The sequence below is a fragment of the Sparassis crispa genome (assembly GCF_003851025.1).
Source record: "Sparassis crispa DNA, contig_000014F, whole genome shotgun sequence".
Taxonomy (NCBI): Eukaryota; Fungi; Basidiomycota; class Agaricomycetes; order Polyporales; family Sparassidaceae; genus Sparassis; species Sparassis crispa.
The window spans coordinates 309,647-328,183 of NW_020939761.1; the positions used below are offsets into that span (position 1 = coordinate 309,647).

The 18,537-nt window shown below is 50.7% G+C and overlaps 8 protein-coding genes across 8 annotated transcripts; 2 read left to right on the forward strand and 6 right to left on the reverse strand.

Annotated features, from left to right (window-relative positions):
- Nucleotides 1–871: 871 nt before the first annotated feature.
- Nucleotides 872–2,064, reverse strand: SCP_1500960 (hypothetical protein; the record flags this gene model as incomplete). Its single annotated transcript, XM_027764205.1, has 3 exons — nt 872–1,345; nt 1,411–1,498; nt 1,553–2,064. The coding sequence occupies 3 exons, from the start codon at nt 2,062–2,064 to the stop codon at nt 872–874; spliced, it is 1,074 nt and encodes a 357-aa protein (XP_027620006.1).
- A 2,240-nt stretch (nt 2,065–4,304) lies between these two features.
- On the reverse strand, nt 4,305–4,797 carry SCP_1500970 (hypothetical protein; the record flags this gene model as incomplete). The annotated part of the gene is made up of 2 exons (XM_027764206.1): nt 4,305–4,635; nt 4,694–4,797. 2 exons carry the CDS (start codon nt 4,795–4,797, stop codon nt 4,305–4,307), a joined length of 435 nt encoding a protein of 144 aa, XP_027620007.1.
- A 1,277-nt stretch (nt 4,798–6,074) lies between these two features.
- SCP_1500980 (hypothetical protein) lies at nt 6,075–7,655 on the reverse strand (the record flags this gene model as incomplete). Its single annotated transcript, XM_027764207.1, has 3 exons — nt 6,075–6,087; nt 7,249–7,383; nt 7,438–7,655. The coding sequence occupies 3 exons, from the start codon at nt 7,653–7,655 to the stop codon at nt 6,075–6,077; spliced, it is 366 nt and encodes a 121-aa protein (XP_027620008.1).
- A 774-nt stretch (nt 7,656–8,429) lies between these two features.
- SCP_1500990 (hypothetical protein) lies at nt 8,430–9,599 on the reverse strand (the record flags this gene model as incomplete). Its single annotated transcript, XM_027764208.1, has 4 exons — nt 8,430–8,621; nt 8,678–9,093; nt 9,144–9,257; nt 9,308–9,599. The coding sequence occupies 4 exons, from the start codon at nt 9,597–9,599 to the stop codon at nt 8,430–8,432; spliced, it is 1,014 nt and encodes a 337-aa protein (XP_027620009.1).
- A 594-nt stretch (nt 9,600–10,193) lies between these two features.
- Nucleotides 10,194–10,838, reverse strand: SCP_1501000 (40S ribosomal protein; the record flags this gene model as incomplete). The annotated part of the gene is made up of 4 exons (XM_027764209.1): nt 10,194–10,330; nt 10,382–10,447; nt 10,502–10,679; nt 10,836–10,838. The coding sequence occupies 4 exons, from the start codon at nt 10,836–10,838 to the stop codon at nt 10,194–10,196; spliced, it is 384 nt and encodes a 127-aa protein (XP_027620010.1).
- Nucleotides 10,839–12,301: 1,463 nt separating this feature from the next.
- Nucleotides 12,302–12,511, forward strand: SCP_1501010 (hypothetical protein; the record flags this gene model as incomplete). Its single annotated transcript, XM_027764210.1, has 1 exon — nt 12,302–12,511. The coding sequence occupies one exon, from the start codon at nt 12,302–12,304 to the stop codon at nt 12,509–12,511; it is 210 nt and encodes a 69-aa protein (XP_027620011.1).
- Nucleotides 12,512–13,717: 1,206 nt separating this feature from the next.
- Nucleotides 13,718–14,761, reverse strand: SCP_1501020 (hypothetical protein; the record flags this gene model as incomplete). The annotated part of the gene is made up of 5 exons (XM_027764211.1): nt 13,718–13,817; nt 13,876–14,057; nt 14,109–14,399; nt 14,464–14,541; nt 14,603–14,761. 5 exons carry the CDS (start codon nt 14,759–14,761, stop codon nt 13,718–13,720), a joined length of 810 nt encoding a protein of 269 aa, XP_027620012.1.
- An 872-nt stretch (nt 14,762–15,633) lies between these two features.
- Nucleotides 15,634–17,396, forward strand: SCP_1501030 (zf-PARP-domain-containing protein; the record flags this gene model as incomplete). Its single annotated transcript, XM_027764212.1, has 9 exons — nt 15,634–15,709; nt 15,793–15,810; nt 15,864–15,930; nt 16,025–16,365; nt 16,443–16,451; nt 16,505–16,568; nt 16,619–16,910; nt 16,967–17,215; nt 17,271–17,396. 9 exons carry the CDS (start codon nt 15,634–15,636, stop codon nt 17,394–17,396), a joined length of 1,242 nt encoding a protein of 413 aa, XP_027620013.1.
- Between the last annotated feature and the right edge of the window lie 1,141 nt (nt 17,397–18,537).

Consider the following 18,537-nt stretch of genomic DNA (forward strand, 5'->3'; position numbering starts at 1 on the left):
TAAGCATAGTTGAAATAGTGTAGAATTCGGACTGGGAACGACAAGGGAGTAGGTATCAACGACTCCCTCAGGTAAAGGTGTGAACATCTTCTGCAGAAGCTGTTAGAGTAAACAGATGCAATTCGAATCTCGTCGATATGCTGAATGAAGTTGCAAGTGAGAGGAGGGTGCACGAAGCTCGTAGTCCCATCAGAGTCCTGTCTTAATGCCCATACTGTCAAAAACACAGAATAAGTGGTCACAAGCTCACCTTCTTCAGATAAAACGGTCGGTTTTCAATCTCCTCGAGCGTTTGACATACAAATCAGTGAGCTTGGATGGTGAACTTGAACAAATTACGAGTTATATCAGCGGGCGCCCACCAGCGGCCAGTGCGACGGGTTACACTGGTCACCGGTCACCAGTCACCATATAGTCACGCCAATACACGATCACGTGCATCTTCAATTCGATCGCTAAAAGAACGCGCCCAATTGATAAATTGATAAAATCAATTTGTAAGGCCATAGGATATGTCACTTCACGAGAAAATGAAGCTAGGAATAGTGGTAGAAGTGTGCAGGTGACGAGACTCGCCAACATAAGTACATTATCACAGCGACGAGAGCCAGAGCAAGAAGGAAAGTCAACGGTAGAAGAGCAATGGCATGTAGGACAGCATCTGGTATACATAACAGCACATAGACAACACAGCAGGACGGATAGCAAAGATGCAAGCAAACTTGGCAAGTAACTGGAACGAAGAAAAGGAAGACCTAAGAGACGGCCATCAATCAAGGTATCGACACGCGTCTGAAGGTTGCAGGTGTTCATCTACAAGTTTATACGCACGGTTAGATGTTCAACATCAACCCAACAGTGAATCTAGCACTCAGCGACGTTTGCCGCACGAATTGCCCTTCCGATGTTTCCTCAAGACGTCCGCTCTCACATAGAGATGGCCACAATCCTGGCATTGAACCTCACTTGTACGCAAGTGCATCTCTGCAATGTGTCGCACGAGGCTGACCAGCTGCATATTGTGCTTGCAGACGGTGCTGCCTGTGCACCACAGGCAGCACACACTCTTCGAGTCAGCAACGGAGTGGAATTGACGTAGGTGTTTCTTGATACCAGCATTGCTAGTATCGAGCAGAGTTGCACCGCAGTTTTCCCATTCACAGCGCTTGGGCAGGTTAATCTGGGGTGCGACATGTGGCTGAGGAGCGATGCTACCGTGGGGGGGACCCGTGAGAAGCGTGTCTGCAGGATTTACATGGGCCGTGTCCAACGACATCATAGACGGGTGGGTGACTGGTTGTTGGGTAGGAAGCACTGATAAATCATCCTGAGGATAGTGAATGGCCTGTTGATGAGTGGCATGAACATCAGAGGGGGGATAGTACCCATTGTGCATGTGTCCTTGCGCACCGTACTGATATTCCACCCTTGTGCGGATGCAGGCATCACGATACCAGTAGGGTTCGGCAGCATCGGTTGAATTCTCCCAGTATCATAACTTCGAAAACACTATTGTTAGAACCAGGACGTAGAGGACAGAATATATCTCAACTGATAGGGGCCAGTAACAGCATTACGGATGTCGGAAGGAGGAATGAAATTCTCCCCAGAAGAATACGTGAACCCATCCCCGTTGTTATGAGGGTTGGAAGGGAATGTGAAAGGGCGATAGGTGAATTCTTCAGCGTCATTGCGGGGTTCACCGCCGTAAGGGAGAATGAGATCCTCCTGGAAAGGACAAACGAATGCTTCTGCGCTGTCGAAGTTATGATTCATGACGAATATGATTTCTCGGTCGCGAAGAGGGGGAGCTGGGATGAACGTTAGAGGGAGTTGAAGAGGAGGGGAGGGCAAAAGACTTGTCAGAGTTATAGCACGAGGGCGGCCAGTGGGAATCTTCAAGATCGAGAGGGCCACAGAGCATGCGGATATCCACATATTCTTTGCCACTCGAATGGCGATGGTCACGACATGCGACCTCCGAGCAGGAGTTGTGCAAAATGGCTGCGTGTTGCGGTTCACGAGACTCCGAACACCATTGGCAGCCAATCTTGTTGTCGCCATGAGCCCCTCATCCACAGAAGTGTGGCATTTGTCTGCCCAGAAGACTGGATCGTTTGAAGACGATGGATTGACCGTAGATAGTCATCCTGCAGCGACGGGAAATTAACGTAGCATGCTGTTGCTGGTGGTAGATCGAATAGGGTGTGCCCCCATCATATCGCGGAATACCTTTAACTCCCCGTCGATATCTCAAATAGCTCGAAGCCCTAGTCCAGATATCTGCAGTGTGGATGGACGGATTCCGCGGTGAACCGTACAAGAATTAAGTAAGAAATGACATAAACTCGCCATGAATTTCCATATTACATATCAGGGATGGCGAGTCGAAGTTGTCCGGTCGCGGCCCGTGTGCAAGTTATGGCCAACGCCCTTGTCGAATGATATATCCTACTCCTTATGACTACATCCATTATCCTGTGTTCTCGGGAGAAAAGGCAATTTATTAGACGCAGCGCCGCATCTCTCGAACTCTCAACTCGGTGCGCAGGCACGAGGCTGGCGGACTCCGGGACTCGCAGTTTGGTAGCACGCAGTGTTGTCAGAGGCACTACAGCCGGCGCATTCGACCATGTTACTGTCCCAGCTACTTGTCCAAAGCTTCCACACAATGCTAAGTAGTCTTAGTGAGCGTTTGGACACTCCCTAAGTACAACCTTGATTTCAAATTCAGGAGAGAAAGCTGACCTCATACTTCCGTACGCTACAATCCTGGCTCCTTCCGCCAATCCACCAGTCACGACTTTCCAGTTCGCCTCCATACGTGGATGAGATTCACCGGTCTGCTCTGTCTTGAATACCTTGAGACTCGAGACCGAGCTTCAGCTGCATCTCCGGTGACGTCGCGCTCGAGGACTGCAGCGGTGCTTCGGATATATCCCGTGTGCCTAACGTTAAATGTTGCCACTGATACGGGTGTCAGCAAATAGACGAGTGGCTAGCGCACTGCATGACGGACCTTCCTAAAGGACAGCACACACAGTGATCCGATTGGAGTTCTTGATCGTCCACTCGCCGGACACACACAGCCATCGAACGACACGACGCCGTCCGAGCGACACTCGCACCCGAGTCATTGGCCGTCCCGCTGACGAAGTTCCCCTTGAACAGTACATAGTGACTGTGATTGTAACAGTCTGTGCATGGACTGCAGTATGCTTGAGAATCACAGATACATCAGCATCGTCGTCATCTCTCCAGGAGAGTCGTCTTTCGAGCCATGCGCAAACTTTGTGTTGGCCAGCTCAAATTCACTGAATGTCCTGCCGTTCCGCAATAGTATACTATTTTTCTCCCCTTCGAATTAAGTTTACACAGGGCACTGCACCTATAGTCTGAGCGCCATAGTAGACCTTCGCTGTGAAGTGTGCTTGGACCTCCGGGTGCAACACATCTGGAAGTACTTAGGAAATACGGCGTCCGGGGAGACTATAGATTATAGATATCCTGCCGACAAAGCTGCGCATCGACATGGATATTCTTAATGATAAAATCACACGAGATTTGTATGCATTGTGTGCAATAAAGGTGACAGGACGGTTGTAAAACTACAGAAGCTGTAATGGACGAACCAATTCGTAGGCTGGGCTAAGCATGCACCCATAACGAAGGGAGCCAGTAGTCACGGAGAACGGCATACGAATAACGGGGAGTTAGGTTGGAATGGCACAGTCTGATCATAATGGGATAGCATTAGCATGTCGGTGGGACAACGAAACGAAGACGAATGAATTCAACGACACCTGTGACAGAACGGTGTATATCGAAGAGGTAAAGCGGTAACCTAAAGACGACAGCATTATTCCAACTGCTGAGCACTGAACCACTATACTCACCACGATTCTAGCGCGCCTTCATCTGACATGCACCTGCTTGGTGCTTCTTCATCACGTCGGAACGGGCGAACTTCTTGCCGCACCATGAACAGGGAGATCGCGAGGAGTGTAGATGACTCTCCGCGACATGCCTGCCCAGGTTATTCTGCGACATGCGGCGATTGCACGGGCCGCCTTCTGTGTGCCACAAGCAAATCTGTTCGCCGTGAGACTGATCCTGAGGGAAATCTGTATCGACGTGACACTCCCGAATGTGATGCTGTAAATCGCGTGGGGTATCGCTATTCAGGAAAACAGGACAACCTTCACCCCATTCGCAGGCAACGCGTTTGGTATCCTGGGACCAGTTTGTGTGACTGTGGGTGTGTGATTCGGGCTGCCATGCTCCAACAGTAGTATAGGCTGCATCTAGATGAATGGCAAAGGATCTCGACGACCAGTGCAACTGCTTGTTGCATGAGGCGATGGCGTGGTGGAAGGCTGGGTCAATGTTTGGAAAGGTAAGTCTTGCTGATAATAATCCGGATACCCAGAGAGTTGTAGATCGTCCAGCTCAGCGGTATCAACCTGCAAGGAAGACGTAGACAGCGCCAGTGGAGGATATGACTCTGTCGGTGTGCCAATAGTATTTGGATGCTCCACATTGTACCACGCTTGGGCAAATATGTCTGGCGTTATGATCCCAATGGGGATCTCCGTAATCAGTTCATCGTACCCCTCTGGCGACCAGCGACAATGGCTGTTACAGATATACCACTATCAGTAGCCAGGAAGTAGAGGACGAATAACTTTCATACTTTGGGTACAATTGCAATGGGATACCGACACCATTTGCTGAAGGGAGTGATGCGGCTTCGTCAAGGAAAGAATAATGGAGTACTGGTTCGCCTTCTAATTCCATTACCCGGATATCAATGAATAAAAACGGCTTTCTGGGCAGCTCAGGGAGAGCAGAAAGGATGAAGAAGAAATGAGGAGAAGGAAATTTGAGGAGAGGAGAATGCAGGGCGACGAGGAGTTTTGTTCTACTGTGCACGAGGCTAATAACCCGGTAATGTCATTCTGAGCGGGACATCAGGTAAGTGGATATCCTCAGCCTTCCTCCATCCAGGGTATCTTGCCATCGCCACAAGTTCTTTACCTATTAAAATATTGAGTTGTGGCGATATATCCACCAAGAGGACGTGGGTTAATCATGAGTGCTTGTACCGCGGCAACGGGTCAACTTGAAGATGACGAGCTGTGTCTGGTTAATCGAACCAGATATTCCGCCACTCCATCTGCGTTGCCGCGAATTTCCTTTTATTCGCTGTCAATGCTTCGAGTGAATGTCAGTCAGGATATCTGTGGCTTGGGTGGTGGAAGATAGCATGAGTCTATTAATATTTTAGCGCACCAGAAGGATATTACTTTAGCGCTTTTCCGTGACAGTGGGCCCTCTGCCTGCTATCCTTGGACTGAACAGTACAGTAACGGCACCTCAAAAGGCAGGAGTCCCGCTATAGAAAGTCCATCACGGCATGAAGCGGAGAGTGACTTGAGCGTGACTTGTACAAAATGAAGGACTCAACCAATACTAACCCTTCTGTTCCCCGTCGTTCAAGCTCAAAAAGAGTGCAGATATAGTAAAGAGGATACTTACGAAGTAGTAAAACGAACGGAGCCAAACGGATGGAGATGTAGCAAAGTGTCAATTAGGGGGGTGCGCCGACTGATCGGTCAGGCATAGTATACCATGACATACATTTCCGAGCGCGACTCATTGGGACGCAATATTTTGCAGCATCTTTTGTAGTCCCTCGCTTGAAGCGGGAAGCTTTAAATCAACGAACTGCGAGAGTAAGAGAGTAGCACCATAATCTGGTGGCACTGCGAACAAAAGCACTAGAACACACTACTGCGCTTACGGGTCTTTCACAGGAGAACACTGAAACCGCCAAGGTTGTGATTCAGGAAGAAAGATAACTGATTGAAACCTTGGAGTGTCATCACCGCAGCGGAGATGTTTACGAGATGCCCAGCATGTATAGGTGTCACGTATAGCTATATACTTAGACTAATAAGCAAAGACGAGCAACGCATGCACCGCAGCCAGGTTGCAGTCCATCTACTACACTGCGACGTCGACGCCAGAGACAACTAACTTGGAATCCAACATGATGTTCTGCTGGTGCGCTGTTATGTGAGCGGTCTGAGGCACATACGAGTTCAATATTTGTAGTGTGTTTTCGACAGCTTACAAATGAGATGGAGTTTAACATCGCAGAGGTCAAACGGTCGTAAAGTACATTGTATACAGGCATCAAGCGTCAAGCTGGATAAACAATACCATCCCGATTTCCTGTTCAGGGCAGAGGTAAGTAACGCAAAGTAGTAGTACACACACAAGACAAATTGGTACATGTATAAGTAGCCAACGGAGCAAGTAGCAAGGGAGCGAAGGGATAGTGAGGGAGATAGCGAAGGAAATAGCGGAGTCCGTAGCAGTGAGAGAGCAGTGGGACAGCGGCAAAACAGCGATAGCAGTCATACCATCACAGAATAACAGTGCATCGACAGAGCAACGAAATGCATCGAGATGATTCCGGGCCTAAGAACTGTACTGCAAACGCGAACGGAGAGTGAATGTCGGCGAGGCAAGGCGTATGGGAATAATTTGTGTAGGGTGCGACGCACTGCGTCGAGCAGCTACTGGAATTCCTCTAACGACGACCGTGGCTTGCATGCGGTCTGTTGGGGCAAGAGGCTCGCATATGCTTCTTCATCACGTCAGACCTTGCGAAGGGCTTGTCACACAGAGGGCAATGGGACCGTGTCGAGTGTACATGGCTCTCTGCGAGGTGCCTTCCCAGATTACTCTGGGCCATCGAGTGATTGCATCGAATTTCTCCGCGCCAAAGGCAAATCGTTCGGTCCGACGGATTGATAGGTAAATCGTGGGGATGGATCTCACGAAGATGGCGCTGTATGGCACTTGGGCTAGCGTCAGCAAAGACGAAGTCGCATTGCCCATTCCATCGACACAGTCTATCTATGCTTGAAGGAGAGATCGGATGTGTGTGGTGCTGTGAAATATGCTCCTGCCTGCGTGCTACAGGTGCTTGCACATACGGAGAGGATGGGTGTGGACCGTGTACGTCGTGATACATCATCGTGGAATTAACGAGAGGCCGCTCGGAGGGTCGGTTTAGCTGGTCATGACAATAATGTCCAAAAGATGTTTGATGGTCCAACCCCGAAATCCATGGAGCTCCATGATCAGGGATGGAAAGTCCCTCGTTATGTGAGGAGGTTCCACACCTGAATCAAGCATTGGCATCAGCATCGGCGGACAAAAGAAGACTCGACGTACTGTTGCTGCAAAATCTGAACAGTAAGAGTGTCATCAAACATGTAAAGAAGATCCTCAGAAGAGAACCCCTCCTCGTTGAAGTTGTAATCAGCTGGATGCGAGGGATCCATCTTGCTTCTTGCGAATTGAAAGTGACTTGATGGGAGTTAGAGTCCTGAAACGAGCACCACTACAACTGGACATATATACTTTTTCAGGGCGGCAGAGACCACCAGGACATCAGGAAATACGCCTATCCTCTCCATGTTTGTGGGGATGGCAATGGACACCTCGAGGACGGGGCCGGGGCCATATGGGAAGTGAGGATTGAAAATACGTGGCATTCGCCACCTACAACCAACAAGCCACTCAATTCTTTGCCACTCGGGTATTCCCTGAGCTGCGTGTGTTCGTCCAGCTATATCCATGGTAGAGACTCCGAATTTGAGATCAGCGAGTCGTGACGCCCACCTAAGATTTCAAGGACGCGACACCGGCGGTGTTGGCATCGCCCACATCTAAGGTAAAGTTTGTGAGGTAGATCCGCATAGAAACTAGCTTCGGTGCAGGTTTTACCACCAGCTGAGCTAAACATTTTGCGCAAAGCGAAGTCTTGAGGCTGGTTATCATCATCACATCTTAGATCTGGTGGACGCCCGCTTGTGAACCCCCCATATCGGGATGTATACTTGATATCGAGGAACTACTTTGCACGAGGCTCATTAACGTTCTTTGCAACCCCTCCTGCTCGACGTCTGCTCGATATGCAAAGTTGTCTGCGAGTGTTGACTCATCGATATACAATTCCGAGTTTGTTTCCAGGACGCATGGATTGCACCTGAGGTCAGCAATACAGTTACAACTGCACCCGCAGCATGGGCATGGATGTGGCTGCTGGCGCCGAATCTCGCAACCGTCAGGGTGAAGGCAGGCAGTGCTCGCCTGATAAGCCACTGGGCCTGCTCGTTCGCGGCAGGGAAACGTGGGCGCCAACATGAGGCAACCGAACGCTAACGTCATGTACTGTACACGTGTGGATGAAAGCCACTCGACTGATAGCTACAGTTACTAGCCACAGCTTCCGAAAAAATGAACAGTGAGATTATGATTTAGGAAGAGTGTGAGATCCAAAACCTGAAACGCCTTCAACTTATCCTACATACTATTCATCCTTCTGTGTGCTTTGATTTTGGCGCGTTCCGTTAATCGACCAGACACACTATTTTTCCAGACGCCGCGTTCGCTTCCATATACGCGTGAGCCTCGCCGGTCTGCTCCATCTTGTACACCTTGTCGAGCCCGAGGCTCAGCTCCCCACGTGCAACGGCATCGACAATCCACTGCAGCGGAGCTTTGGAGATGTCCAGCCCGTGCGAACTGTATAATGTCAAATGCTGCGAAATAGAGGTGTCAGCGAATAGACGAATGGCTAGTGCACCGGAGAACCCACCTTCCTAGGGGCCAAAACCGTCATCGGATCGAAATCCTTGATCGTCCACTCGCCAGACACGCAGCCGACGAACGACACGACACCGTCCGGAGCGAGGCTGGCGCCCGAGTCGCTAATGGTCGTTCCCCCAACGAGTTCGACACACTTGTCTGCGCCGTGCCCGCCCGTAGCCTGCATGACCTGTTTTTCGACTGAGTTTGCGGTGTCGATGAGGACGACATCGGCACCTGATGCCTTGACCGCGTCAACCTTAGCCTTGTTGCGCGTCGTGCTGATCACGGTAGGCTTGCGGTCCGTACTGAAGAGAGCGGATTTAGCGAGCCCGGCACAGGCCAGTCCCACGCTGGTCGTACCACCGCGGACGAGCAGGGTGTCTGTGGGACGGAGGTGGAGGGACTCGCTGAGAGTGCCCCAAGCTAAGTCAAGGGGTTAGCAGAGTTGGGTGGAAGGATAGCCTCACACATACCGGTCAAGAATGTCTCCGGAATTGCGCCAAACTCGGCCCATCCCATGCCTTCCGGCAACTTGATCGGTGGAGAGACAGATGTGTGCGGGATGAGGGCGTACTCGGCGTATCCACCTGAGTGGCTGTTAGCGCATGCAATACGAAACATGCCACACTGTGCTCACCGTCGAACAGACGGCCCATCCCACCCATGATGGCAGCCACCACATCACCCTCCTTCCAGTGGCTCCCTCCGCCCGCATCCTTCACGAGCCCAACGCACTCAATGCCGAGCACGCGCGGGAACTGGATGCCGGGCGAATGGCCCTGGCGTGTGAAGAGCTCAGAGCGGTTCAGCCCGTACGCCTTCACTCGGATGAGGACATGGCCCGCCTTCGGCTGCGGCGTCGGGTGAGTGGTCGTGTAGACGAGTTCGGAAGGCGCAATCGGCACGCGGGGGCAGACAATCGCTCTCATCGTTCTGGATAGTGACATTCAAGTGTATTGACTGGAATATCTGAAGAGAGTTACCCCCTGTGTTGATGTCATTTTATGCCAGAATTCAGGTGCCGGCCGAGCTTACGCCAGGGTTGAATCAGAAGAGCTAGACTTTCGGAGAGTATGTGGGTGCACGAGACTGATCACAGTCAGCAGCAGCATGGCTCAGCATGGGCGTCGACGAGAACTGATGCCGCCGGCGCGTAGCCACCAACTTTGAGTTGATATTGTGCGTCGACCTAAAAAGATCGTACAACTTGATAACATCGTTCGCGCGTTGGAAGGACGAACTCTTGAGCACTTGGGTAGAGTCGAAAAGTACAACAGTTGTCGAGGGAAACAGGGAGATAGCCAGACAAACAGCTGGAATAGATAAATCGTGAAATGAAGTAAATTCTCGACCAGTTCTGCAAGCGTGTTCAACGGAGCACTCGCGTTGCGTCTCGGAATAACCTAAGGATATACTCTTGCCTACGCTACAATCGGCACTGCGGAGCGACTCGTAGGCTGAACGCTTGCATGACGCGCGCGAATCGTGGTGAACGACATATCATACTGCCTTCATATAAACACCTATGCGCCCCGTGCAGCTGCCGCCTTGGCCTCCTCGGCCGCGACGACAGCAGGATTGACTTTCTTGCCGTCCTTCCACCGGACGCGGGGAGGAGGGGCTCGGTTACGGCGACCCTCTCGTGAGCGTACACGGACGACTTTGGAGGAAGTGAAAAAGACTGAACACCAATAAGGCTAACAGGACCTACCATGTGAATGGATGGCGCATGACACGCAGTATGCGATTTTCAAGTAGAGCTTGGGGATGATGTATTCTGCGGGTGACAACATTAGCCGCTACACGACACAGCAGAGAGCGGCGGACGCACCAGGATAGACGCTAGCCTCGCTGATATCTCGCACGGCAGCACTCTCGACCATGTTGCGAACGGTGAAGCGCTTGATCGCCTTGTCCTTGCCAACGCATCGCGAGCAGTTGGAGCAGCGGACGAAACCGACGTGGCCGCGGCCTTTCTTGTTGCGGCCGTTGTTTCTTCTTTTCTTGGTCTGTCCAGCACGAAGTCAGTACCAATGCAGAGTAAGAGCCATCCAGAGTCATCCGCATGCAGCCGTCGCCATCCATTGAGTTTCGATGTGGTTTTCCCAGTTTCACCAAGCAGAACGTCTGCAGCAGGGTCAAAGGTAACAGAACGGCGTGCTCACCATGTTGATTTTGGTGTGTTGGTCGACTGAACCCCTGCCGACGCTGTGTGGTGACCTTCGTCCTTTCCGGGTCCAGATCCAGACTCAGTGAGCCGGCCCTAACCTAAATCACGTGAAAATCTCGATCCGAAGTCGATCTGGACTTGATCTGAACCCGGGAACTTGACAGAAGACAACCTCATGTTTGCGTGTTTCGACGTTGAATAACCCCTCCATTTGTGGTGGGGGGCCTCTAAACATCATAAAATTTCACTGAATCTTGGAAGCAGAATTGTATTGCAAAGGATTTTCTTACTATGCAGGGTACGACCAGTGCTCTCCGAAGCCTGAGCGGGACGACAGGAACATACGTTATATGCGTTCTGCCACGGTTCGAACCTGCAATGCACCTTGTAACTCTCCCAGACTGAACTCTTCAGGGGTAAGCAATTCGCTTCATTAATAGATCGAGCCCGTCTGGCAAGTGTGCGCGTCTCGTTTTGGGAGAACAGTAGGTCCTAATATTTATGAAGACAGGTATGTGCGTCAGTGACCCTTCGTAGAACCGTGGTAAATATATCCTTAGCTGCATTGCTCTCATGCTGATTCTCTGTGTTACAAGCGGACCTTTTAACCATACAGAAGGCCGACATCTGAGATAAAGACAACAAACACGCAGGAACAGCCGTTAGTGAGTGGCAGACAATGTTCGTCCCCACTAAACTACTTCTTCAGGTGCATGCTTGCCTCCAACTCACGAGGTGCCATGCAAGTAAATACCTCATGCCTTCGCCATTGATTGGAGCCGCTCTCTCATGACACTACCGATAAATAAGCCGTTAATGCGCACGTCTAAGAGGCCTTGCAGTGCACTATTGAGTGAGTCTTCGTCCAGCTAGTTGTGGTCCAGAGTGCGACACCCTCCGGCAATTTACCACTGGATTTCCGTCAGCGCTCGACCCGACACGTCCAAGAGGGTTGAGAGACGAATGCAGTTGGATAACTGACATAATATTACATCGAATAATAGGTTCAGTAACACAGAACAGGTGAAAATTGATGCTCAGGATGTGAGTGTCCAATTCTGGAACATTCAGATTCAGATTCTTTTTCTGCTGTGTAAATTGATCAGCCCCACGGCTATTAACCGAAGCTTTGACGTAGCTGTTCCATGAACATTCTATCTGCAATTACCCTTCAGCAGTGTTTACCGCCTCGGCGTTTGACACCGCGAAACGGAAACCCCGTGTGCGTGCTAACTGACTTACAGCTACCATGATTGGCTATTTCTCGCTCAGTAGATACGCATACGTGCCTGGCCACACATGCATAACTTGCCTAAACTTAGTTTGAGTTGAATTCCTCATCTTACTCTTTCACATGCCGTATACGCTGATATTCCCAGACCCGGAAAACTCTTACGGCAGAACTTTTTGCGATGATGCGTACCGACGATCCAGGTTTCGGGGGCGCTCGTCGTCAGCAGAATGTGTCGCATCCACAAGGGCCGATCCAAAGCCTATCCGTCCTACGATGTCGCTTGCAAAGTTGTTTCTGGAAAATTAGCCATTGCTAGGCTGCGCCAGGAGGCTGGATATATTTTCGGCTATGCCATCTGCAAGGCGACGCCGTTCCTGTCTGTTACGGGCTCTTCGAAGGAGAACTCGCAGACGGTCCCTCAGCCTGTCTTATCATAGAGTATCGCGGGGAATCTTCGAATAAGTGTCTTCGTTCTACCAGCTGAGAATTGCTCATCTCTGGAGAATCATATTTACTAACTGGATGTTTCGTGTCTGTTCGCCCAGGTGCCAGGTTATTCATCCCCTGGCGAAAATCCGCGCCTATGGCTGTCAACATCCAGAAATGGAAGGGCAGAAAATAAAATACCCAGCGGTAAACGGGGCCAACCCAAAATTTGGTTCGTTTGTCATGTGGATCTAGGAAACCCTCTATGTTATGGAATTTTCTTGTTGTAAGTATACTCGTCCTGAATTGCGATGCTATTATACAAACTCACTTAAAAACCTTTCGCACCACAGAGCGCATCATCCTTATGGCCGGGCGTGAATATTTTGAGCTCTAGGTCAAGAGGAGGGAACACAGTGCGTTACTTACTGGACACTGTATGTCCCCAGCCTGTACAGCACGATCGATATGTTTGCCTTCTCTTCATGCTTATCTGCCCATTGCTGTGCTACTCTCTGATGGTGTACAGTGTACGTTGGTTTGTACGATGCATGGGTTTTATTTTGACGACGCAGCATCGCGGTTGATGAGCTATCTACTGTCTGATGCCATGAGAGCGCATCGAAGAAGTCGGTGTCGGCGTCTCGTTGATCACATGTTGAAGATTAGCGTGTTGAGCATCTCTGAGTTGCTATTCGAATTTTTCCAACCGGCACAGTGCGCTCTTTATTTTACAAGTACAGTCGTTTCGTAAACCCTGGTGGCGAACGGCGTGAATTGGCGAAGAGTTTAGTGGTACGTCATACCTTATTCTGCAATGTCACGATCAGAGTGTGTTTCTCGAGGTCCATGCTCCAAATGCGTACTTACCTTAGGGGTCAGTTATTTTATAGAATCGCGGATTGCAATGAATGATTCGATAATAACTAATTAAGATTCTGCTTTGGCTCATGTTGAGCGTTGAAATCGTGTCCTTAGTACTTGTGCCTTGGATAGCTTCTCTGTCTGTCGTGGTATATACATCGAGCTGCCCGAGATGTCTTTTGCACGACAGCGCAGTGACTGGTGACAAAATGGTTGAACAGAGTGTATTACGTCGCGAGACAAATCTATACACAATCAACGGGAATGTCCGCCAACAATCGACACAGCGTTGGTTGAAATTCGTCCGCACAATCTGGCGAAAGGAGTAAACCGAAACAAGATCACCGTGAGGCTCAAGCAGCGGACAGGTATATTCTGCGGAGCTGCCTGGGGGAAGCAGGCTTGCGGCATAGGGGACACAGCTTCTTACCCGACAGCGCATGAATTATGCATCTGAGGAGCGGCCAATATTAGTGAATTCATACTTAGATAGGCGTAACGTGATCCTCACGGCGTGCAGAACAAATGGCCGCAGCGCGTAGCGCTGCTCTCTTTCGGCGGCTCGAGGCATAGGGGACAGTTGAAGAGGACACTAGCTTCGCATGGTTTGTTCAATGGATGTTCGACACGAAGCGCATGTTTAGGTTCGGACGCAGGGAGCTCAAGGTGAGAGTTATCCTCGCTACCTGAAGACTGCGGAACGGTCAGAATGGATTCGCTGAGGGCAAAATATGAAACGCGTACGCGTGTGCTGTCGGCTCGCTGCAACAAAGTAGAGGCAGAGGATGCGAAACCATAATAAGCGTCTCTATTTTCTTCAAATTCCGTCTCGTCATCTTCGTCCCAATACTCGTCCCCCACCGAGTACCCGTCGTCTATGTCGCTGATATCGTCGTCCGCACGCTCGTTCTCCTCTGGAAAAGCCGTGCGGCCGATTTCGTCCTCCCAGCCTTCGGCTGAGTCATCGACATCGTCGAGCTCGTCGTCCGAATCGTCATCGGAGTCGTCGCGATGAACAGCGGCGTACTCAACGTGCTGGTAGGTGTAGCAGGAACAGTTATTTGAATAATTATAAACCATTTCTGTGCCATAAACATACCACTCTGAGTCCAGCAGCCGTGCGGAAGTCTCTCTCGCAGACGGCACAGTAATGATGACGAGGCGAGTATACCCAATGCTAAATTGACACAATGATATTGTAGCTTCGTCATTAGAAAATCCAATTACAGAGAACGCACATTTCTCAGAGAATTCTTGTTGGCAAACCGACGATGACAGAGCTCGCACCTGGGGTGATTGGGAGAAAGCTGAACGTGCTGAGCTCGGGCCTCTTCCCCGGGAAAGTATCGGTCACAGAGCGAACAATACGTCATGTCCGCATACAGAAGGTCGGACATGGTCGGGAGTGCAAGTAAACTGGTGGAGAAATTTCAGGAAAATCGGATGGCCGAACAGGCCAGATGGGCAGGTGGGTGATGGGAATGTGAAAGGCTGAAGCCGGCTCCCGTAAAGTGGTGGCCTTTATATCCTGTACGGAACCACCGCACTCATTCTTATCCGATGGCGGGTAGCAAGCCTGTGGAGCCCAGTTGTGCGGCCGTCCAACTGTGCTGAAAATTGAATGGAGACGGACGTCACTCCAGTCAATTCTCAAATAACCACTCACGGACACATTTCAATTTTACCCAGCGTGACGCATGCGGCCCCCGCAGAAATCGCCCCGCTATCCTCTGTCCGAGGGTAGAAGCATGATACTCTTGTGGAATGGTCCTACATAAGCACCAGCGGGTCGGTGTGGCATTTGAGTTGGAATACAACCGATGCGCTCCTGGAACATCCTGCGTTAAATGAGTGAAATAATAGCTACCACACGGTGAGCCTGCGTGCCATCATATCTATGAGACATCAAGTCCACACATATACCAGTTTGTTCTTAGACCTCTTCAAAAATTCTCGAGTCCTCGAACATACGACAGTCTGTGGGCACAGTGGAAGGTGAACCCTAACCCCAATTGGCACATCATCTGGAAATGCAGGCCACATCTCCCTGTCATTTTCTGAGAAATTGTTCAGAACGTACATCAATGTTTGCAGAAAACATATTCGATCGCTGAAGAATGACATAGGGAGTGGAGGTCCGTGCGCAAGTCGAGGTATTGTCTAAGCAGCAAGCGGACTTTGAAGCCAGCGATATAACGCGCAGCGCCAACTTCAACCATCTCCAACTCCTACCATCACCTCCTTTCCTCTTTTTTTTCTCGCTGCAAAGATGTCTGATGCAGAAGGCACAAAAAAATCTGGCTATCGTCTGGAATACGCGCCCAGTGCCCGTGGAAAGTGCAAGGGTCTGTGTTTTGGTTGAACTTGAAGTTGAACTGGTTGTTCATGGTTGTTGATCGCGTTTTTCGCGTCCTTTCTGTGTGCACAGGTCCCAAGCCATGCGCAGGTACATGTCGGCAAATTACACTGATTTTGCTATTATCTGATGTCGGCGCGCAGGCACTTCCATCGGAAAGGGCGAACTAAAGATGGGTTCTTTGGTCGACTTCAGGGGAAACACGTCTTTGTAAGTAGCTCTTTCATCTACTTCCACCTCCGGCACTATGTGTGGTGCCTTTCTTCGAGGCAGATGCAGGTACTGATGGTTGCCAACGTTGCAGTACGTGGCGACACTGGGGTTGTGTCACTCCCAAGATTATCGAGAACATGAAGAAGTCGTTCGACGAAGCAGACGATCTGGACGGTTTTGACGATCTAAAGGACGAAGATCAAGAGAAGGTACGCAAGGCCTGGGAGGAAGGCCACGTCGCGGACGAAGACATTCCCGAGACCGCGAGGAAACTGGCTAGTGAGGACGGAGAGGACGAGGACGATGACGAGGAGGGGAAGCCGAAGAAGAAGCCTGCTGCAAAGAGCTCCAAGAAGAAGGATGATGGAGGCGAGCCCAAGAAGGCCACCTTCAAATTTGAGTACGCATCGTCCGGCCGCTCCAAGTGCAAAGGTGCGTTTCCGCTTGCTTCGTCATGTGGAAGGTTATCTGATCGTGTCGCGTGGTATCGTCCATCGTCGAACGTCCAGATTGTGGTGGTGAGTTCGAAGTTAATCTAGCCGCGTTGTGTGCGTGCTCACGATGTTCCTAGAAAACGTCGGAAAGAATTTCTTCAGAATCGGCAACGAAGTCGCGTTCCGCGGTAATCCCTCATAGTGAGTTTTGTTCCCTAGTCTCCGCTGTCCTGTGCTCACGGCATCGACAGCGCGTGGCACCACTGGGGTTGCACCCCGTCCAAGATGATCGCCTCGATGAAGGCGTCCTACAGCGAACCTTCCGAGATCGAAGGCTGGTCAGACCTCAAGGAGGCTGAACAGGAGAAGGTGCGCCGTGCGTGGGACGAGGGCGCGATCCCCGACGAGGACAAGGGCGTCGGGGAGGCGGTTGACACCGGTAAGAAGGCGCCGACGCGGAGAAAGAAGAAGGAGGAGAACGGGGACGAGACGGAGAAGGCTGAGAAGCCCAAGCGGTCGCGTGCGAAGAAGGCCAAGGCTGAGGTTAGTATTCACGCCCGGTTCTTCTATGTCGTTCTGATTGTCGGCGTACGTCCCAGGAGGAGGTTGAAGAGGAAGAGGAGGAGGAAGAGGAGGAGGAAGAGGAGGAGCGGAAGCCTAGGAAAAAGGCTGCCGCGAAGCCTGCGGCCGAGAAGAAGGGCAAGGCCCCAGCCAAGAAGCGTGCGCCCAAGAAAAAGGCCGCCAGCGACGAGGATGAAGGTGAGGACTTTGGGGACGAGATCGCTGCCATCCCTGATGAGGAGGACGAAGAGGAGGGGGAGGAGGAGCAGTCGAGCAAGAAGCGCAAAGTGAGTCCCGGTTGTCGATCTGAGACCTCCATGCTTATGTCTGCTATTGGATAAGCGTGCTCCTACCTCGAAGGCCTCCTCATCTAAGCCGCCGTCGAAGCGTGCCAAACCTTCCTCCACTCGTAACAAGAAGAAGCAGCAGGAGGACATCCCGGAGGAATCGGAGCTCGAGGATGATTAGGCGGGTTGCATTATGCGTCCGCCACAACGATGCACATGCCCTTCCCCATGTACTCCCAATACGTTCCTTTTCTTCTGTTCATTCGTATCTCTACTTCGTGGCTGATTTTGCTTTCTTGCACGATAACGGAATTGCGTACGCCCAGTGTACTTAATGTGATCAAAATTCAAAATTCTCCCCTGCTGAATATTATACGTGCACACTTCTCACTCGCATTTCTATCGTTGGTATGGTGTTGCATGGTCACGACTGTATATGCTGGGGAGCCGTAACGACAGAATAAAAATACCCTTGTCCACTTTCTGACCTACATACGTTGTGCAAGACTAGGTGAGGGATCTATTCATCCAAGGGCGGAAAGGTGTACCCTCGCCCTCCTGAATTGTGTCAGTGAGCTCCATGTTTCTAAGTTGAGACTACGTATACCGGGTTCGGGAACTCAGACAAGAAGCTCCAGGCGCATTTGAGACCGAACTATTAATCGTGCTAGCCAATTGTGTGACATGCGGACGCCTTATTCCTGCACAACATCTAGTCAGCCAGAGAAGACAGCATAGTACGTTGTCATACATTTCAAAACTGTGATCAGCTCAGCAGGCTCAAACCGCTTTCGGGCAATGCGTATGAGTTTATCGCTCACCACGCACCTCACCTTCAACTAGACTGCGAATAAGGACTTTCAGAGTCGTCCCCCGGCATGACCATGCGTGCTCGGGCTCCTTTTGCAGATGACTCCTGCGCACTCGGAACATCTGCAAGAATCCGGCCCACTCTAAGCTTCTAGGACTATATTCAAGAAATCCAAGGTGCGTGAGATTATAGACAGCGGGGAGATGAATTTCGTTCGAAAATGTTTGGGAGCAATGGCTCTACCTGTGTAGCTCTGCAATCGGCAACAGAGCGCAAATGAAGCTACCTGTCTATAGCGCCTGTCAATAATCAGCTTCATACGGCCATGTGATATGCACAATAAATCCGCACCGCGGAAGGAGTTCTTCCTAGGGCACGAGTGCCAACCATGGATGCAGGAAGCGACCGTCTCGATCAGAGGGTTCTTATAAAAATCAGATGAAGGCACAGGCCGAAGCAAAAGCTGAATGTCGCAGAAAGTAAACAGGAGAACGTACGGGAGTCTATGTAT